Source organism: Ptychodera flava, chromosome 22, assembly GCF_041260155.1.
Source record: "Ptychodera flava strain L36383 chromosome 22, AS_Pfla_20210202, whole genome shotgun sequence".
NCBI classification, from domain to species: Eukaryota; Metazoa; Hemichordata; class Enteropneusta; family Ptychoderidae; genus Ptychodera; species Ptychodera flava.
Window position 1 is genome coordinate 16,091,143 of NC_091949.1, and position 20,476 is coordinate 16,111,618.

General features: G+C 38.7%; 1 protein-coding gene across 2 annotated transcripts in view; it reads right to left on the reverse strand.

Moving 5' to 3' along the window:
- The window catches only part of LOC139122799 (coiled-coil domain-containing protein 6-like), a 48,302-nt gene that overhangs the window by 16,411 nt on the left and 11,415 nt on the right, over positions 1 to 20,476 (reverse strand). For both annotated transcript variants that reach the window (XM_070688535.1, XM_070688534.1), the window contains exons 2-5: positions 18,284 to 18,433; positions 15,201 to 15,329; positions 5,690 to 5,793; positions 3,738 to 3,892 (exon numbers count right to left, since the gene is read on the reverse strand). In XM_070688535.1, coding sequence (XP_070544636.1) covers positions 3,738 to 3,892; positions 5,690 to 5,793; positions 15,201 to 15,329; positions 18,284 to 18,433 — 538 coding nt within the window. The remainder of the gene's footprint in view (positions 1 to 3,737; positions 3,893 to 5,689; positions 5,794 to 15,200; positions 15,330 to 18,283; positions 18,434 to 20,476) is intronic.

A 20,476-nucleotide genomic window follows, 5' to 3' on the forward strand; every position in this document is an offset into this window, starting at 1 on the left:
ATGATCTGAAGTCGGAACTTGGAATGCTTCATCTTCCTATCATCTCCATACTTTTGATAGATGATATATGCATTGGTGATTGCCAATGCCAGGAGGTGGAAGAAGAGCTTCACATACCACTTTGCTCGACGCCTGTGCATAGAGTAGGATCTCACCATCTGATCAGCCTGGTCTGTTCCACCCATGTGTTTGTTGTAATCAACAACTGCGGAAGGCTTCACCACCAGGTCACCGGTCTTTGACATACTAAGACGCCACTTTGGTCTGTCAGCTGTGGATATCATGGTGACTTCACGTTTATCATGCCACTTCATCACAGCTACACCGTCACGACACCTGTACACAGCTTTCCCTCTCTTGACTTTCTGTTTGAGAGCAGATGGCATTTCGCTCCTGTTGGACCTTATAGTACCAACTACGATGGTATCCTCACTTTTGAGAGTGGCAGAAAGTTCAGGACTGTTGTAGTAGTTGTCCATGTACAATTTGTGGCCTTGGTTCAGGTATCCTCCCTTTCGCATCAAACCCATCACTACGTTGTAAGTGTGGCCTTTCAAAGCTTCGTCGTCATCACCGTCTTGATTGGGGTCATACTCGCCTCCGGTGTAGATGTCGAACACGGAAGTGTAACCACTCGACGACTCGTTGATTTGGTATGCTTTCAGGCCAAAGCGATCGGGTTTATTAGGGATGTATTGACGAAAGGAGATGTTGCCCCTCCATGGAACCATGCCTTCATCTAAACTGAGATGTTGCTCGGGTTTATACACGGAGCGAAAACGGGCTGTGACAGCATCGAAGAACGGTCTGATCTTGAACAATGGGTCATACCCCTGGTTCCCGCGACGAACGTAGTTGTTATTATCGTTGATGTGAAAGAATGTAAGAATCAACTTGAAACGGTCTCGCGGCATCAGATTTCTGAAAAAAGGAGTGTCTATGATGGAATTGACACTCCAATAATCATCGATATCTGGCTTGTGGACCAGCGACATCGCAACCGACATACCGAGGAACAGTTTCATTTCATCATTGTTTACATCCTTCCACTTCCGGGCTCTTGCGTGCGGCTTCAAGTTTTCACCGTTCGCCTCGATGTAAGAATTGGCGTATCTGTTCGTCTCACGCACTAAATTCTCAATATCTTCGTCAGATATAAACAGCTGAAGAAAATGAAGAGGCGAAGCATTATCTGGGAGGCGAACTTTCAGGCCTGGACTGCCAGTGAACGGCGGCACGACAAAGTCCTCGGGCAGACAAATATCGCTCGACCAACCTAGCGCGACGTCATTGGCATCGTCTTCGTCACTGCTGTCGTTGACCATCATCCATTCGATGTCGTCGTTTGGAATGTCATCGAACTCAATCTCGTCGAAATGAGGGCCATCAAACTCATCTTCGGAGTCAGTATCGGCGAATATTTCGTCCCAGACAGCTTGCCACTCAGGATTTGGAAAATGGATTCGACCGTTGACCTCTTGATCTCTGACATTTCTCAAAGTTTGTTCAGCCATTGTTCATGGAATGAATATTCAGTACGACGTTCTTTGTACGTTTCCCGCCCTGGGAAATTCCCATGAAGTGACGTATACAGTTATTTGCATACATACCACACATCTTTCAATGACATACCACGATTACACCACATTTAATGATGACGTGACACACGAAATCGTCACTTTAACGTGTTTATTTTTAGACATGACAGTTATACGTGTAAACTCGTACTTAGCGTATCGCTGAATGTAACACAATACGTGTAAACTCGTAGTTAGCGGGTTAAGGGTTAAACATACTGTACATGAACTTTCACAAACTGCCTTCAGGAAGTTCAAGTCTAATTAGCTTCTCATTATAGCTGTTTTCTAACTCTCTATTATACTTACTCAGTCTCTATTTAAAACCTATTATTTTGTTTCATCTACAATACATTTGAATATTATGTGTTTTACAATATTACATATAAATTATTTAAATTAAATTGTACATTTATTTTCATTAATTATTTATTTGTCGGTATGGTATTTTACTTGTGTCTAAAAATATGACTATAGCTACTACCATTTGCAGCTCAGAGATCTTACAGACAAAACGTCTAGTTATGTGAACATTACCATCTTTTTGCAGTAATTATGTGCACTATTTGTGTGATGAAATCAATAAATTAAAATTTCATTAAATCTCATATTGAGGCCCAGCAGTGCTGGTCGATGTCAGGTGTACATCAACGAATCAGATGCTTGTTTCATTTCCACAACAATGAATTATCGCCTACTCAGATGTGATGTCACATCAAACTTACCTCTGCAATTTTGATGATAGGCATTGCAAAACATCCAACAATAACAGTATCTTTGAAATGACCCATTCTACGATATTTAAATTATTTTTCTAACTTTTCAAAAACTTTGACACAACAATTGCATGTGCATGGCAGTTGGAATATCTTCCCACACTGAGAGCCAAATCAACCCTTCGAGTGCTGTAATTTTTCCCACCAAAATTTTAGTGCAACATTTTACCAATTTTTGTGAATTTTTTCCAAATTGTTTTGACAATTTTGGAAATAATGAACATTACATTACATGGGCTATAGTTTTATATCAAAATTTTGGCGAAAATCTGAAAAAATGTTGACTAGGATATATTTTATGAAGGCGACAAAAATTGACTTTGGCGCTCAAAGAGTTAATGTGCATGCATGGTGGAAATCTGCACTTAGATATAAGTAGCCTGTAATACTTCATTTTTGAGGTTCATTTCTGATGCTACATCACCTTTTTGAAAAAGCCCAAGAGTTAAGAGTTTTTCTCCAGATTTCTACAAGTATCACAAGAGGGAATGTCCCCATCTCTTTGAAAATATGTGGGAGGATTTGGTTCTGATTGAGGGACTATAATAAATTATGCAAATTAAGTTAGACAAATTTAGATATTTTCTGCGCCAGCAAGTTAAGGTTATAGCATTCATCAAATATCAAATAAAGGACAGTCTTTCAGCTTTACCTCATCCTTCTGCAGATAGGAAGCTTGTATCACTTTACTGTGGTTACAGATAGTGGATAACATGAACAGTATGATGTTACATCATAGACAGTAATCACGAAGTGGAATGCTACTATAAATACTCTGTGTGAATCGTTATCTCGAACTTCAGTGCAGAAGGGTGGCATCTTACGTTTGTGATTGTTTAAGGTAGAATGCGCCTTGGGGACAGATATTCAAATTCCCATACATTTACAGTTCTTTTCTGATCTACCACTTGTGGGGCTCATTTTAACCCTTTCACCACCATGGTTTGTCCCAAATCCATTGTTTTCTATGGTAAAGTTGGACCTGTATACAGGGAACTGGGGGTGAAAGGGTTAAAGCTCTTGGAGTAAGAAATATTTTCGCGCATTTAGTTTTTCGACAATTGCAAATTTTATTTTTCCACATAGAGTTAACTCTGTGATGGCAGCCATTTTGAATTTCAAATATCAGTAAATATCAGGTAATTTAGTTCTCTAGTACCAAAATTTGGACGGTGACCTCTGATTTTATTTTTGATTTGGTAAGAGTATGGCCTGAAAGTCTTTTTTGTGGAAAGTTTGAGCAAGCGTTTAAGTCATTCACTTTCGAGTTTGAGGCGCATACTACCTTAAAGAGGGATTTTGATGCAATATGTGGGTATTCATGCAATCTTACATCCTGGACAAAACACTGCTTCAAGTTGTTGAAGTTCCGTAAGATACTCACGTTCTGCTTGAGAATCTTCCATTTTCTTTTTGAGTAGGTGGACCTCATTGCGGAGTTGTTGTACGTAGATTGTTAGATTTTCGCTGTCTCCATTCTTGATCTCCCTTGGTGATGGAGGACCAGAGACAGGCTGATCCAGCTTTTCTTGTAACATCCTGCAAGCGTAAATCAGATATATAATGCCAATAACAAAGGAATGATTCTTGGAAACCTGCCCTCATCAAAATCTCCACAACTTGTCACGGTTTTCTACACTGTAGACTACGGTACCTGCATTGATAAACATGATATTGATTATCATCTAACCAGCAAGAACAAAATTTTGACTTACTACAGAAATTGGCAGCAATATTGAATTCTTGTCATCTAACCATTCCTGTGACACACCGAGATGATGATACTACACCAGATTCAAATATTTGTCAACAGGTACAGGTACATGTACGGCAATTTTAAGTTTTTGCACTATTCACCACATATAACAGGGCTGCATAAGGAAGTAGGATGGTTGGTAACACAGATTTCAAAATGCAAAAATACAACAACTACTAATATTTACACAATTTACAAGTAAGCTAGGTACTTGAAAGATTGAATGACACAGGTGAATGTTTGTTTGAAAGTTTTTTTTTCTAATCATTTCTTCACCTCAGCAGAAAAAACTGACAAAGTATTAACACCATCGCCTTTACCTAAGAGTGAGAGACAAACAGTCAGTGGTAGCACATTGCATTCTGATGTTGGTAAACACTGCAGTTACTGCAATTACTCATACTAGCAGACTGAATCCTTATACTGTATGTATAAAACTTAAGTCATCTCACGCAATGCAGTATTACACTATTTGGGTACTCACTCCAGACCAAGGATTTCCACAAAGGTGATATTTTTCGCGTAAAATGCTAGAGAATTGACTGGGCAAAACTATCAAAAGATGCTTGCAATCAGGGGAGGAAGACAATATGAGGAGATTGAATATCGATTGAAAATCAACATTTGTTCAAAAGGACCAGTCAGGATAGTAGGACTTGGAATGCCATACACACATACCACTACTTGAAGAATATCTTGATGACTGAATTTGATTACAATCATTTAAATTGCACACACAGATTGTTTTTACACCTCTCTAGAACTGGATGTGTGACAGCTGATTTGAGATGTCGAATGATGACAATCCACTATTCCAGACTTTCCAGCCAAACTAATTATTCCCAGATATTAGCATAACATACCGGTATATCTACCTCTAACACCATCTTTGGAAGTAATTTAATAAACAAGCATATTGGCCTTTTCATGGCACAGAAATTGCCCTATTGATTCAAACTAACTTCAGGATTAACAATGAATTTGTGACATGTTTTTTTCCACCCTGATCAGTGAAGGCTGACTCACTAGTTATGCATACCAGTTGTGGAGATACTGGGCAGACGGTGTGCCCATAGTTTTCAGGAGAAAACCACATTTGACAAATATGGATTACAGAACAAGACAAAAGAATCAGTAATATTCAAACAATTGTCCAATTATCAATTCCAAAGCTAAAAGAAGAGCATATTATTGATAACTTTTCAGTATTTTTGTGATGAGAAGTGAAAATCACGGATATTACCTAACAACACCTTGTCAATTGTCTGAGTTTAATGCTACTCTGCTCTGAGTTTTGATGTGTATTAATCTGACATCAACGCCTACACCCAGAATATATCATTTGTCGAGATGTCCATGCATATTATAATACGCCTATAAATCTATCAGTACCTTGAACACTGTATTTCACAGTGCTCTGGGCAAATTAGAACAAAAAGTAGCCATACCGTACACCAAGTACACACATAAAATCTTACCGCTCTTGTCCCTTGCATTAAAGTCACGCAAGGAAAAACATTTACAATTTTCAATATTTGTAAAATCACACAAATTGAACACCACAAATGATTTATTTTTACCTTTTTTCTGCTTCAAGCCTGTCCATTCTCTTCCATAACCTGTTGACCAGCGACTCCTGTTCTTGTTCAAGCGTGTTCTCCAGATCGACTTTCTCTCTCCTTAGCTGTAAAAAATCACAGAAATTCACTCATGTCACGGAAAACGATTCTCAAAGTCAATGAAAACGCCTTGCAGTTCAGCAGGGATGAAAAGTGACAGCAGGACTCCAGTGGAATGACAGAATTGGGCAAATCATTTTCAGATCCACTACCCCATGAATTGGTAGCAAATAAAGATCACTACCCAGCCTACATGTAAGTTTCCTCCAGCTACAAGCTTGTCATCATCTTATTTATCCCACTGAATGATTCACTAGTCTGCAGGGCTTGTTGATGAAAAGAACTACTGCCACAGTCATAAAAACCTGTAGTACTAGCAAATGAGCTTTTGCTAGTGATTAGCTCATCCCTGATTATAACAATTACTTACAAGCTGTGTACCGGTATGCATGTTTGAAGCAATACTAGCATAGACAGCATTTGTAAAATCAAAAATGAAAAAATTTAAACACATTCACAACAGTACATTTTATGGTTGTTACATATATTTTATGCATATTTTTCTCTAAGATATATCCTGTCACTTGCAGCCTTCAATTGTCATACAATTGTAATATATCGTCAACAAAAAGTGTTCTCATGAGTGGGAGTGCAGATTGCTTAGAGACTGATCTCAAGGGCAAAGGTCAAGCCTCTAGAGTCATCTGTCTTCTGCATATGCTGTTGAAAGCTTTAGTGCACAGATGACAAAAATACCATCCATTTCTTCGTTTTTGGTATCTGCTACCCAATGATGGTACTGTCACGTATCATATGATGATGAAATATTCAACTGCATACCGGTAAGATCTCAATGCTGACATCCATGAATCCCCACAGAAAAGCTAAAGCCTTGCTTCCTCACTGAAGCATCTGGGTGTTCAAACTACGGAATGCAGTGCTAGTATCAAACCAGACCCTGACTGCACATTCATTGGTTTTTACCTTGACAATCAGCCAAGTCCTGATAGGGACAACCATGTGCCAAATACATTTGTTTCAACCATAGCATTGATCTATTTTCCATTCTGATACCATACAATCTAACATTATGTGATGAAGCTGAGAGTAAACTTCTGTAATGATACTCTAATTTTTACTATAATATCATTACAATACAACCTGACATCATCTGATGTCATAGTAAGATTCCAGAGTTAGTAACTGAGTGAAGTGACTGCTTTTCTATGATTCGTACACACAGTTGAAGGAAATGTAGTATACCAACTACAGAGTAAGTACAAAAGCACTTGTATTTACTCATGAACAACTCAACAACAACTCTCTGCAATTAGTTCAAGCACCCCCTGGAGGGTAAACTTTAAAGCTCTGAGAGTGAAAGCTCAGGGCAAAGGTTACCCATAAAACTGTGAATTACTCTGAAAAATGGGCCTAATGTCTTCAACAGCCTCTTTTTTCATTGTTTTGCTGAGTTTGAGTAACTTGGCTAGCCAAGGGTGTTTCCTCGGGCAGGGACCCTCTTTCGGTAAGACTATGCTACGCTGACTTAACCAAGCCATGTGGACTACACAATTGACTTTGAGGTCCTTCTCTAAGTCAATTCATTTGTATACCGCTCATTTTCAATCATGACAAAACAATGCTGTTGACTTGATATGTTTATCTTAACAGTCAGAGGCAAAATACTTATTTGTTTAAAACATACACTTGGTTGTATTCATATTGCTAGTGTACTTGTTTCCACTATGAACTGAAATCACCTTGTCAGTGTCTGTACATTCTCCTACAATTACTAGCTCCCATCTTTTGAATGCTACATCTTGATATTATAATGTTGTTGTTTGTCCGTGCATTGGACCTATTACACCAGAAGAGAGATATCAAATGATGAATTTGCAAGATAAAACATATAATTTTCTTTTTTCATTCCTATCTGAGTCATTTTATCTTTCGAGATAACATTTCCCAAACGGCATGTAAACAGGATTTTCCTTATGCCATGGAAGATAGGACATTACTAAAATATAGGTAATTGATGGACGGATTAACAGGGGATTAACATGCAGAGGTGCTGGGAGATTGGCAACATCTACAGGAAATGACCTACATCATACTGTACTGACTTATCAGAAGGTACAAAACTGCAACATTTGAGCATTAAATGAAAGCAAGGCATCTGCCATGATTGTTTTTGACAAAATTAGATCTGCTTTAGGGTTGTATTACTTCTCATGAATGGTGCTGGAATTGTTATCACCAAGACAAAACAAAGTTGGAAACAGATTACAAGGTAACAGCATATTCATTGAAATTTTGATGCAAGATACCGTTGGTGGAAATACATGTACATGTAGTTTGTCTCATCTAAATACTGGTACATAGGATGTCACTCAGGGGGTATGAAAGTATCATTTGAGGACACTGAGTAATACAATATCCATACAGAATATATTCAACAGAAACTAGAGACATATGAAACAAGAACAACACTGAAAGATGCGTATCACATCTATACCCCAGGCCCTGGCCTATAATAACACTTCTGACTCTATATGTAGGTTATACTGACCCTTTGACCTAATTCGCCCTGGGACAAGATAAGATACATGTAGTCAAGATCCAGTATGACAACCCTGAAAATACGATTACTATAATTGTATTTTGTAAAAGAGGCACCTGTATGTGAATACAGTATTTGTACATAGAGGGTGGGAAGCTAGGATTTCCACACCCTGTTTTTATCGCTGTCTGACTTATTGGTTTGAAATGATACTGCCAAGGCTGTGTAAATCACATTAGTGAATTTGAATGACAGTTATTCTATCCCCACTTGGGTAGTGTAACTGTGATTTCAACTACCCTGGAAACAGATGGATTACCAAACATGCCTTGATTTGGAACACAGGGAATTCGGTTGGTCTTACACCATCTTCAGAAAACCTGTGAATGGTGCCAATTATTGTGAAATGGAACAATCACTAAAATGTGCCATGTGTGTTTTTCAATAACTCTTAAATTAGAAAGACAATGGTTGTGTACATCTTACTAATAAAACTTAAATTTTGTGACTTTTGTGTTGACGATGCATCAAAATGTTCTCATTACAATAATTCCTTTAGTAAGCCTGGCTGTTGATTTACCGTACTTTCTTCAATTATTTGCAGATTCTGGTTCATTTTATCACAATAGACAATACACAATATAAAAGGACCAGTAGCTGTACCTTTGATAATTTTTCAATATTTTTGTTTTGCATGTCAATGGTAAGTTCTTGTTACTCCAAAAGCATGTTGGAACAACTATTTAGCTCGATAATACAGCAGCTATACATGTAAAAAGCACTGTTATTGTTTACATTTTGAATTCTACTCTGGACTAGAATTCACTGGTCAATACGTAATAACAAATTCAACATTGCAGTCTACACGTGTACAGGCCAAGTTGATGAGCTCAACACTGTGAATAGTGAAAAAGCTTCAAAAACAAAATTAGTGAAAAAAGTCATCAAAACTTTCAGCCACTTGATATTTAACATACATGTACTGTACATGCCATCTTTTTGTGTCATGGCAGTTATGAAAGGAAATGTCCGGATCAACGGTACTACTTGTATGAACATACTCGGAGATATCAGCATGGAATGTGCAATTAATTGGAATCCTTACAACATTTCCAGAAATATCGATGAAAAATGTCAAGGAAGACCTTCACCTTTCTTTACTTCCACACAAACAAACACCTAGTAACAGCAAGAAAACATCCTTATACTTAATCCCTGTTGTAGAAAGAGCTAAGGCCCTCATACAGTGAACTATTTTAATTACTTTAATTCATTTACTTTCCTGTTCAGGATAATCTTACAAATCAATTTTTTCATAAATCCATCACATAAAATTGAGTATTGACACAATTGGCAGTCACTGAAAAAATACTTTTAGAATGAATAACCTTGCCCAAAGCATATTTTTACAAACTGAATGGGTTGTTTTCATTGGAGAGTTTGTGAATAATTCAAGATTCCAAATGATTCAGAGCAGATATTCAGAAAACAAATATCTGTAAAACACCTATATCAAATTACTTTCAAAGTAGGTCAAACTGGGGACAAGGACACAAATTGCATTTTTATTTGATCTGTGGAAAATGAATATGAGTAGACAGTAACACTTATTTTGAAGGACTGAGCGGCAGAAAGCTCAGACCGCTGACAAACAGAATAGCCACATATTGCAGCTTTTTAACGGATGAATTTTCTGGATGTGAAACAACAAACTGGTCAGTTCAAACTGCCTTGACATCATGACTATCAATGATGACTGAAGCATTACTTTCACGAACACCAGTATGGTAAACTGTGTTCAGTGTAGCCTAAGGAACTGAGAATCGTGCATTATTATTGCAACAGTCTCCCTACGCAAATGAATGATAACACGGCATGTCTGATTGCTATGATTTATTCATGGCGACATCAACAAAAACGCTTTTTGTAACTTGATTATCAGTTTACCAGGGTTTTCTGTCAACTGTGTGATTGCACAAATTGCGCATTTCCAGCCATTTTCTGCCCTTTAAAAGTTACTGACTGCGCGAAAATCGCACACAAAACACAAGACGCAAATACCCCCATATGATGGTGACCCAAGCGCATAGTGTAGTGACTTGTGAATTTGCTGTTGTTTCTGGTCAGAATACTTCCTCGGAAAAGACAAAATATCACCTGTCAGTCAACTTTGGTGACATGCATAACATGGAGTGTACGCATCAAAACGAACAGCCAAGGACATAGTTGTGGTTCAGTCTCCATGGATACTAGTGCCATTTTATGTTCATGTTTTTATACATGTAGGATATGTTGTATTAATATCATTAGTAAGCATTAAAATATACTGCCCCCCTAAAATGTCAAGTCTGCCCCTAATTTTGATGAATGGGGCAGAAATTGCCCCCTTCAGTGAACACGCAGAGAAAACACACTGGTTTGCGTGACTTCCTTTAGTTTTATTTGTCATAAATCAAGTCATAAAAATATCTATTTTTGTTCAGAATGTACATTACATTATTATTGAAGGCATGTTGAAAGTCACAAAATATTCCTAACATCAAATGAAGCGTGTGCTAACTGATAAAGCTGATGACCATTACTCATCTCTTTATTTACAATAAATCAAATTCTCTAATAATGTGAATGTATGCAGCATTTGAAGTAAGTAACTGGTTATTTTTCATGCTTGCAGTTGAGTTTGACTTTGACTAGTTCACCTGCATAACTATAAAATATTTTCCTCGTAGAGTCAATCTTTCTGCTTTCAAAATAATTTCCTGTCTGTCATAGGTGTCATTAATTATACTTGACGCATGAGTAGTACCTACAACAAATTGTTTTACCCTCTTCAATATTTTATGCAACTCTCCAATGAACTGGGTGCTACTGGAAATGGTTGATTCTAGTATACTAAGGCATATCAGTATACTCAGTGGAGGAGCTGCCTGTTGACTTTGGTGGACTCCTTATCAGTCAGGAGTACAACAGTAAACTGACTCTTGTTTAGGTAAATGCCAGGTCATATAGCAAAGTGCTCGGTCAAGTTGCCGGGTAACTACCTAATTTGGTGTGCGAATTACTCGTACACCTGCTGTAAGATACTATGTGCCTCGAAAGTGAAAGATTTAAACTTTTGCTCAAACTTTCCATATTGAAACTTTCAACCATTCCCTTACCAAATCAAGGATAAAAATCGCAAGTCATATTGCAAATTTTGGTAATAGAGAAAACACTAACGTAACATTGCTAATAGAGAAAACACTAACGTAACATTGCTAATATTTGAAATTCAAAATGGCCGCCATTCTTGTAATAACCGTGTGTGGAAGTGTAGATTTTTGATTTTAAGAAATCTAAAACGGTGAAAATGTTTCTTACTCCAAGAGCTTTAAATGATGCCCTGCAAATTGTATTTATAACAGAAGAAATATTGTAAAAATTTACAAGTCCAAATATCAGTCCTGAAGGCGTATTCTACTTTAAACTTTTTATCAGAATACCTTGTTCTCAGTCTAATAAGAGCTGACACTCAAGGATAAACTAAACTATAAGGACAATTTGCAGATACTGCATGCTGTTGACAAGGACAAAGCCTGCAATACTGAGTGAAGTCAGTTTCCTCCCACACAAAATCATAGGCCAAGGATGTATGGTTCACACTGAGGTATAACAATGAAGACACCAAATATACCGGTACTGGTATATTCCATGCACACAGAATACGATCTCAATCCTCATAATCAGACTTGCTTTTATGATAAATTTGGCCAGGCATATGATAGTACAACCATAGACAGCCTGTCTACCTCTACTCCTACCAAAATTTTAGTACATTTTACAATTTTTATGAATTTTTCTGTACTATTTGTGATATTTTTGGACCAAATGGACATCATATTTTGTTGGCTACAGTTTTTTATCAAAATTTTGGCAAAAATTTGAAAAAAATTGATCAGGGTACAAGTTTTTAAAGGCGACAAAAATTGACTTTAGTCTTCAAAGGGTGAGTGTGTTGTGTTTGACTGCTATACTATGGGATGGGTTTATGTTTGGCAACAAACAACAGAACAGTCCACACAGACTTACAATCACTCCAAACAAAGGCAATAAAAGATAAAGTGACCTTCACTGTAAGGTCACACAGTACAGCCATCTTTGTTATTCAAAACTATTGATTTAATTAATCAGCAACAGGATCTGCAGGAATGATGAAACTACAAGGTCGTACATGCCACCTACATGTTTACACCTTTGGCGACTGAAATTTATATTGATCTGAGATATATGGCAAACAAACCTTAGTTTGTTTGTAAGGCCTTGCTGGTAAATTATGCTACTGTTCCTGTTTGATATTTACTCCACAGCATTTATTACAGCCTTCTATCCATCTCTCTGAAGAGATTCGATGCCATTGTGGAAAAAAAAAGGATTGTATTGAGTGACCTAGGTCAAAGTTTGCCAAGGAACACAATTCCATTTGTCCTCTTCCCTTTAGAGATCCATGAACTGCCATAACAATACCAACTCAAGTGTACAAAAACGTTTGGTGGCAAACAGGTTATCCATTAATTTTTAAAGGACCTGAACTGTAACTTTTGATGATTTCTTACCTATTGTTGTTTTTTAATGTCAACAACAGTTTCTTATTTTAAAGGTATACTGTCACCTGTTCAATTTTGCCACAATTTTACCATGGAAAGAAAATCTAACCAATCATAGATTTTAAGCGGGTGGCCACTTTTTAAAAACAGCAACCTCACATGGGCATTTTGAATACCAAGGAACGCCCCTTTGACCATATGGGCATATTGCCTTTAATCCCCATAGCATGTTAAGATACAAGGTATTCAGCTTGTCAACTCAGCCTGTAACGTGTAAACGGCATTGTTTTCCTTGACAAGTGAATTCTGGTCCAGACTAGAATTCAAATCTAAACAATAACAGTGTATTTCACACCTACAGACGCAGTGTTGGCAAGCTAAACAGTTGCTTCAGCATGATTTGGGGAGTAGAACAAGAACTTGCAGTTGACATACAGACAAAAAACTGTAAAAATCAACACTAGTTACAGCTGCCGGTCCTTCAACAATGCTGTTTTGCATTACAGACTATACCACATCCTACATACACAGGCGAAGGTTTCATTTCACACTGTGCCGATGAAATAATTGATTTTCTCAGATATATGAACAGAATTAATCCTTTGCACAGCTGGCAAGTCCAAAGGATCTGAATTCGCTGCCCTGAAATCGCTTACAGTGTCCAAGCTACATTATGTATATTTAATTGTAAATAATCGAAATCAACAATTGAATATGCACGGTGAATTTCACCTTTGATCAAAAGCTAAACCAAAATCACGAATTCTTCCATACACTCTGAAACTGGCATCAAAACTAAGGACATATATCTGCAGGGGCAGCAAAAATATTGACTTATTGGATATAGCTTTCAGTGAGTGGCACTTTAATCGCTTGGCTTGTAGGAGGAATTTTGAGCAGCTCTAATTACACAGTTGAACTCAAGGACTCGCGGACAGCAAAACATGAAAGCATAATTGCACGTGTCACCTATGATATATGTGAACAATAAAACATACAGAACAGCACAAAAACAGATGAAAATTAAGTCCTGAATTGCAGTGTTTGTTGGAAATTAGTCCCTATCACTGTGCAGTGTATGACAAACGCTCTTTTACTCATCTCATCGTATGTTGAATAATGCCAGGCTTCAAAGGAGTCAAAAACAGACAAAAACAGATCTATTACTTTTCAAAAAATAAATTACCAATGTGAGGCAATCAACTGCATGATTGATGTGAAACAAGTTTACATCCAGATGAGAAACTGCAAAACACTACGGGGACAGTGAACAGTAGGCCAACTCGAAGGTAAAACATCACACTCTGACTGCTGCAGTGTTCTACGGAAAACAGAAGCTGAAGAAATCATATTATAATGGTACAAAAAGGTACATGAGGATAAAAGAATGCACAGAAATATAGATATTTTGTTGTACATTTATTAATGCACACAGTTTTGATTGTACTGGGGTCAATTTGTACTCCAGGTTTCACCCACTGACTTGAATAAAAGTTTCTATACTTTTCATCTGTCTGTTTACTTATTGTATCTGTGTCCACACTGCGGGTATGGTGAGAAATTGCAATGCAAAGTGTAGTATGCAACAGGATGTAAAACGCTGTGCAGAGTCAATCATTCAAAGCATAGGCTACATAACTGAAACATTAACTTAATAAGAAATTGGCATCAATCTATTTTGGGTAAAGTATTAAGAAGGTATTTTTCAGAGCTCAATGGTGTTGAGAAGACATTTTTCAGAGCTTAACTCACAAACTGATGGACTTGTTTCTCCCTTGAGAAGAGTTCAGGGTTAATTGAAAAGGGCCTCCATGAACTGGCTAAGGTCAATGTTGACAGTGACACTTTGGCAACGGACATTCTATTCATTACAAAGGAGAGCTTGTTTTCACAGTTAAAATTCATCAAAATTTGCACAAAACTGGTATCTTTCTCTTCTATTTTCATTTCACATCAAGAAATAAAGGCAACACAAAATGAGAGCCCTTCTGAACACATTCTGCACTGGAAAATTTCTTCTGGGCTCCATAATCTTTCTGTACCAGCAAATTCTTCAGAAAACACAATTGGTTAATTACAGTATGCAGCTGCATCAAAGACAGTCGACCACTGTACTAGCTGTATGCCTTAGTATTCAGCTATCAAGGGAGGACTGTCAGTAACCTTTTGACCTTGAATTCACCTATCAAGGGATAATGATCGACAACCTTTAACCTTGCATTGTCTATCTAGGGATGTTTATCGGTGACCTTTGACCCTTGGTGCACCCTGCCAGCTGGGGTACTGACAACAGGCAGACAGGGGGAAAAGCGATTATGAATTTGTTTACCTGCTCCAGTGACTGTTGTTTGGCAGTTGTTTCACTCTCTAACTTTTCAATCTTCCTCATCAGTTTATTAACCTGGAATTCTTGTTCTTGTTCAAGCGTCTGTTCCAATTGCACCTTTTCCTGTCGAAGCTACAAAACAAATAAAATATCACTGTATCACTGGTTTTTTGCAAAGATTACGGAACATTGGTAATGGCTTGGCAACCCTCTCAATATTTCTGCTATCCATGTATTGCTTTTGTATACAAGAAGTACCCTTGTAAAATGCCTGGAGAACCCATTAATAGTTTGTGGCCCTGAAAAAAGCCAGGTCTGAATATTTTATCATTCGACATCAGAGGGCTCAAAATACAATGAGTGCACACTACACTATTCATGTCCATATTACCTTGGTACAGACAGATCTCCAGGCAAATCAGTACACTGTGCATGATGTTGAAAATACTGTAATGCACTTAGAATTAGTTGCATGCTTTTTCAGGTTTTTGCATGTTTTGGGGTTTTCATTGCAATCCGCATGTTTCCAATTTAGCTCAAACGACATCCTAACCATGGTAAATATAGGGATAAGTTTAGATTAGCGGCATCTCAAACTAGCAAATTGACAGACTTAGCTAAATCGACTCGAAAAAGATGCTAGCTAAAAAGACATGTTTTATAGTATGACAGCATACCAGCATATTCTGATCTTTATCCCTTTTCCTGCCAAGTCGGTGAAAATCTGCTTGAAATTCGGTGTAGCCAGAATCTAAGCACTGGTGACCGTTATTCTCCCAACCCGGTGGAAATCGGACCCTTTTTGGGTACCCCCTTTCCTGCCAAGTTGACGGCACTACGTTTTGCTATCCCCTGTGCGTTTAGGGGTCATCCGAGGAGAGGTTTTCTGACAAGGAACGCCTTTTCCCTCGAAATGGGTTCGCAGAGAGTCGATAGACAGGGAAAGGTGCAGAAACCTGTCCGCCAGTCCCCCACACCCGAGGGGGGCTGGGTTTTTTTTTACCGCTTTTTAGCGTACTTGGCAGGATAGCATGGTGACGTTTTCTGGCGGAGTTGGACGTACTTGGCTGCCTGGCACTATAGAGATAGCTGCCGAACTTGACCAACTCGGCAATGCTAATCTAGAAGGCTACCTCTTGTAAACGACTTGGCAGATATGCCGATGGTGCGAGACGAAAGTCACTTATTCAGTTGTGCGTGACTGAAAATGAGAACGTATTTTTGACGGACGGCTCGACTTGTTCCTCCGATGGAACGGATGTGAACGACTCGGAAATACCATTACAAACTGGTGTCCGACGTACTAAGCTGGGCTTCAGCTCTGCAAGTTCAAGCCAGGTAACGTCCTTCACGCCTTGGCCGTGCCATTCAATGGACGTAGCTTTGGATTTTTTATTTATTCCATCGTCCGAAGTATTGGCTCTGGTTTGCAGGCAAACGTATCCTCTTGCCGACGCATTGGTAACTACGTACGCTGTTTGCGTACAGAGAATTCATAAGGTCAATAAGGTCAATGTGTAGTCTGCTACGGGGATACCGCCTGCATTTAGCAGGGACTGCTTTTGTTATGCAAACCAGCTAGCAGTACAATATGGCTGCCAGGCATGTGGACACGTCGATGGCTAGAACAATGGAAGCATATTGCGTTGCACCCGTGCATCGCAAAAGTGAACTGAAGACTTGGGTGTAGTGACTGGTTATCACTGGTTAGCTGCAGCCCAAGCCATGTCGGTACAAACCCGTACCTGACTGAGGACCACTCGATTAAGTCAGTAATGAACGGTAACACTCGTAAACCAACTCCCAACTGAGCTGGCTAAACTACGTGAAGCTGTGCTTCAATGGCTCAGCCATGTCGTTAATACAACGGCAAAAACGTAGTTTTTGTGCTACACTGCCAAGTCGTTGAAGGTACGTATTCAATTGACCCTACCCTGGGGAAACAGGACAGGTTTGCCGGTGCTGCTGCACCCCTAGCACGACCCTCAGGGTCTCTGACTAACAGACGAGTGAGGTGATGTTTGTGCCTAAAGGATGTGCGTAATACTGAAGGAGTTTATTTCCGAAAAAATAAACATGAAACGGCAATAAAATGATGCACTCCCAGGGGCAAACAAAGCCGGTGACCTCAATTTTTTTCTGCAGTAACCCTTGAGCTCCTTCCCCTGTCTACGGGCATGTAGAAATTATCGAAGTCTAACACGTATAAGTACGGCTAAAACAACCCTGAAAATGGGCGATTTCTGCCAAAATGCCTGGCAGGATAACATGCAGGAGAGCCAATCTTTTACAGGCACATATTATGGGGCGGTTTTCTACTGACTTGGCAAAATAACGGACAAGGGCGCTCGGCAGGAAAAGGGATATATGAACATGCTACATGCATGTCATCCCCACTATTGGTTGTTTTGACTGCCAAAATTATCATATTTTCATCCTCTCTTTGAAATTAATGCAAATTAACCGATAACGATTGACATGCAGAAGCTGTCAAGTGGAGAAGTCCGAATCTATACAGCTGTACATGGCCCTGCATTTCATCTTTGGCACAATGATGACAGAAGACCTAAAACACAGCCATGCAGAAGCTGTCACTGAAAGCGTGAAAAAATGGAGAACTTGATGACTTGCCCCGGTATACTATTCATATAATGTCAACCAAGGCACTGTGCAAATATCAAGAAACAAGTACATACTACATGTTGATGCAAAACCTAACAGGCACATTGTGTACCATATATTAGCAAAAATATAGCCCTCCAGCCTTGCATGGCATTTTGATAATCAGTCCAGGCATCATTCCACACAATTTCATCATTTCTCTTCAAAAATGCCATTGCAACTGCGTACAACAATAGCGTGGAACAAAAGCTGCCACAAAAAAGCAAAGCAAACCTTCGCTTGTCGAGATTCTGACAATGGAAGAAACTGAACATATTATATGGCAGTTTGCTCTCATCGTGGTAAATCATTGGCTGCTCAGTGGGCAATACCTATATCATTTTTTCACTGACAGCACTATTGAACATGCTTATTTGTGACACATTTATTTGTCTCAGCTGATGGGAAGGACTGAATCTGCAAACCTGCATTAGCTTCCGAGACAGATCATTTGTCAAAAATTCTTCTTCTTGTTCATAATTCACCGCTAGCTTCTCTTTTTCTTTCTTGAGAGCGTGTATCTTTTTCAGTAGCGTATTACTGATGTACTCTTCTTCCTGTTCAGCTCTGGCTTGCTGCAATTCAATGAGAAGAGATGACATATGTCAGAAGGATGCACACATAATATAATCACTACACGTTCGTGTTCACTCTTAATTTAGAGATGTATTTTGGAGCATTGCGCATGCGCAGTTCTACATTTGCATAAGCGACCCGTTCAACACGAAAATGGATTTTCTCAGGGTACGCACACCGCACCGGGTGCTTTCGGCTCTTGTGTAAAGGCGATGGAGAGACATATTCGGGTCAAGCTTGGAAGCAGAAACAGTTTGGACTTTCAGTTAACGTCATGGCTACCAGCGAGGGTGGAAAGTTAGGATTTCCGGTAGATTTTATGCAATACTTTCAGCGATCCTCTAGGGTTTCCGCCATGTTGTTTCTGTCAGAATATCCATGATTTCATTCAGCTATATTCAAATCCATCGTACAGTGTCTTTTCGGCCGATTTTTTCATCCCACGTGAACAACACTGTCGATGAACAATTGGTGGACACAAAGGCCAGCATTTTATGGCCGTTGCGCCTTGGGGGACATTGGGGGACACTCGGCATTTCCTTACATGCATCGCGGCCTACTTCTATTTTTGGAAATTCCGACGTTTTAGCTTTGTATACGTACCAAGAATATAACGATCTCATGCATGGCGACTTATAGAACAGCCCGCGAAGGAATTCTTTTAGTGAAAAAAATACAGCCTTCAATTGTCCATAGTTTCATCCAAGTGTTCAGCTGCGTCAAGTGGTAGCCCTGCGTACAATAGTGTGTGTTCCCGGCGCTATACGTCCTCCCATCCGTGTAACGCCAGGAACATACAGCGTTGTACGCAGGGCCGGCTACGTCTAGTGGCAGTATACGAATTGAATCAAGTCATTGGTACGTACCGCACTTTAGATGGGTTCAAACTTAAACTGAGTTCGATGTTAAGTGATAAGAGGGGAAATACACCATTATAAATATTTAGGATTTTGATCTCGTTTGAAAATAAATATTGCATGTGTCAGATATTGTAGAGTACAATAACAAATTGTCTTCTGGAGAGTCAAAACATTTTGATGTTAGGGTTGCCAAGCAAAGTTTTTGTTTTTTAGATGATATATGTATGGGGTCACATGGATAAGTAACCTGGCCCTGTGATTAGTCAATTTGGTGATGCATCTTCAAGGTCTGCAGTTTGGGTATTTCTACAAGAGATACCTTGAACTTAGTCAGTATTGTTATTCCAGTAATTTTGTATTGCTTTTCATGACTGAGGATCTGAATTAAAAAAGACACTAAAAAGACACTACTAAATCATATTGCAGTATCTTTATTATATTTCACAACACCATGAACATGTATAACAATATAAGTATTATAATTTTCAAATAAATACTCTTGCAGTAAATAAATGTTTCTCTGTCTTGTTTTTGTAGTACTTTATAGTGCTGCATGGACAGTCCTGTTGAGTAACTAACTATGAGTGATATTCTGCTGACATGTGTCTTTTATATTAACCTAATAAGAACAAATGCTTTCATTGCACTGTGCAAAAAATATAATGACGATAAAAAAATAAGAACAAAACCGAAAGAAAACCCTCAAACTAGGTTTTTGGAGGAAATGGTTTTCCCTAAAACAAGAGCAAAATCAAAACAACCTGAAAATCAGCCTATAAGCTTGACTAGACAAACGTTATAATGCACATGAAGCAAATTTTATTTAGGCAAATTTTATCATCCTGGTGTCGTACATCTGACTAAAATTCCCTTCCATTGGTTTCCTTCCATTAGTCCAGATCCTCCCAACCGCTTCATGGCGAGACTCCTTTGGCGTCGTTGGCGTGTAGCAAAAGACTGAGGGGAAGGGAAATTAAATACAGTTTTAGAAACCTATGTCAGTTATGGAAGCCTAGCCCCCGAGGTCATTGCGGAAGCTTTAGGTTTTGACGATCACCTGAGACGTACCTCTGCAGACTAGAGTGCAGTCGTCCATCGGAGCATCAACGTACGTTCACCGTGGCGATGGCGGAAGAAGTTTCTACCTCCATGCAGCATCATATTTATTATAAGCCATACACA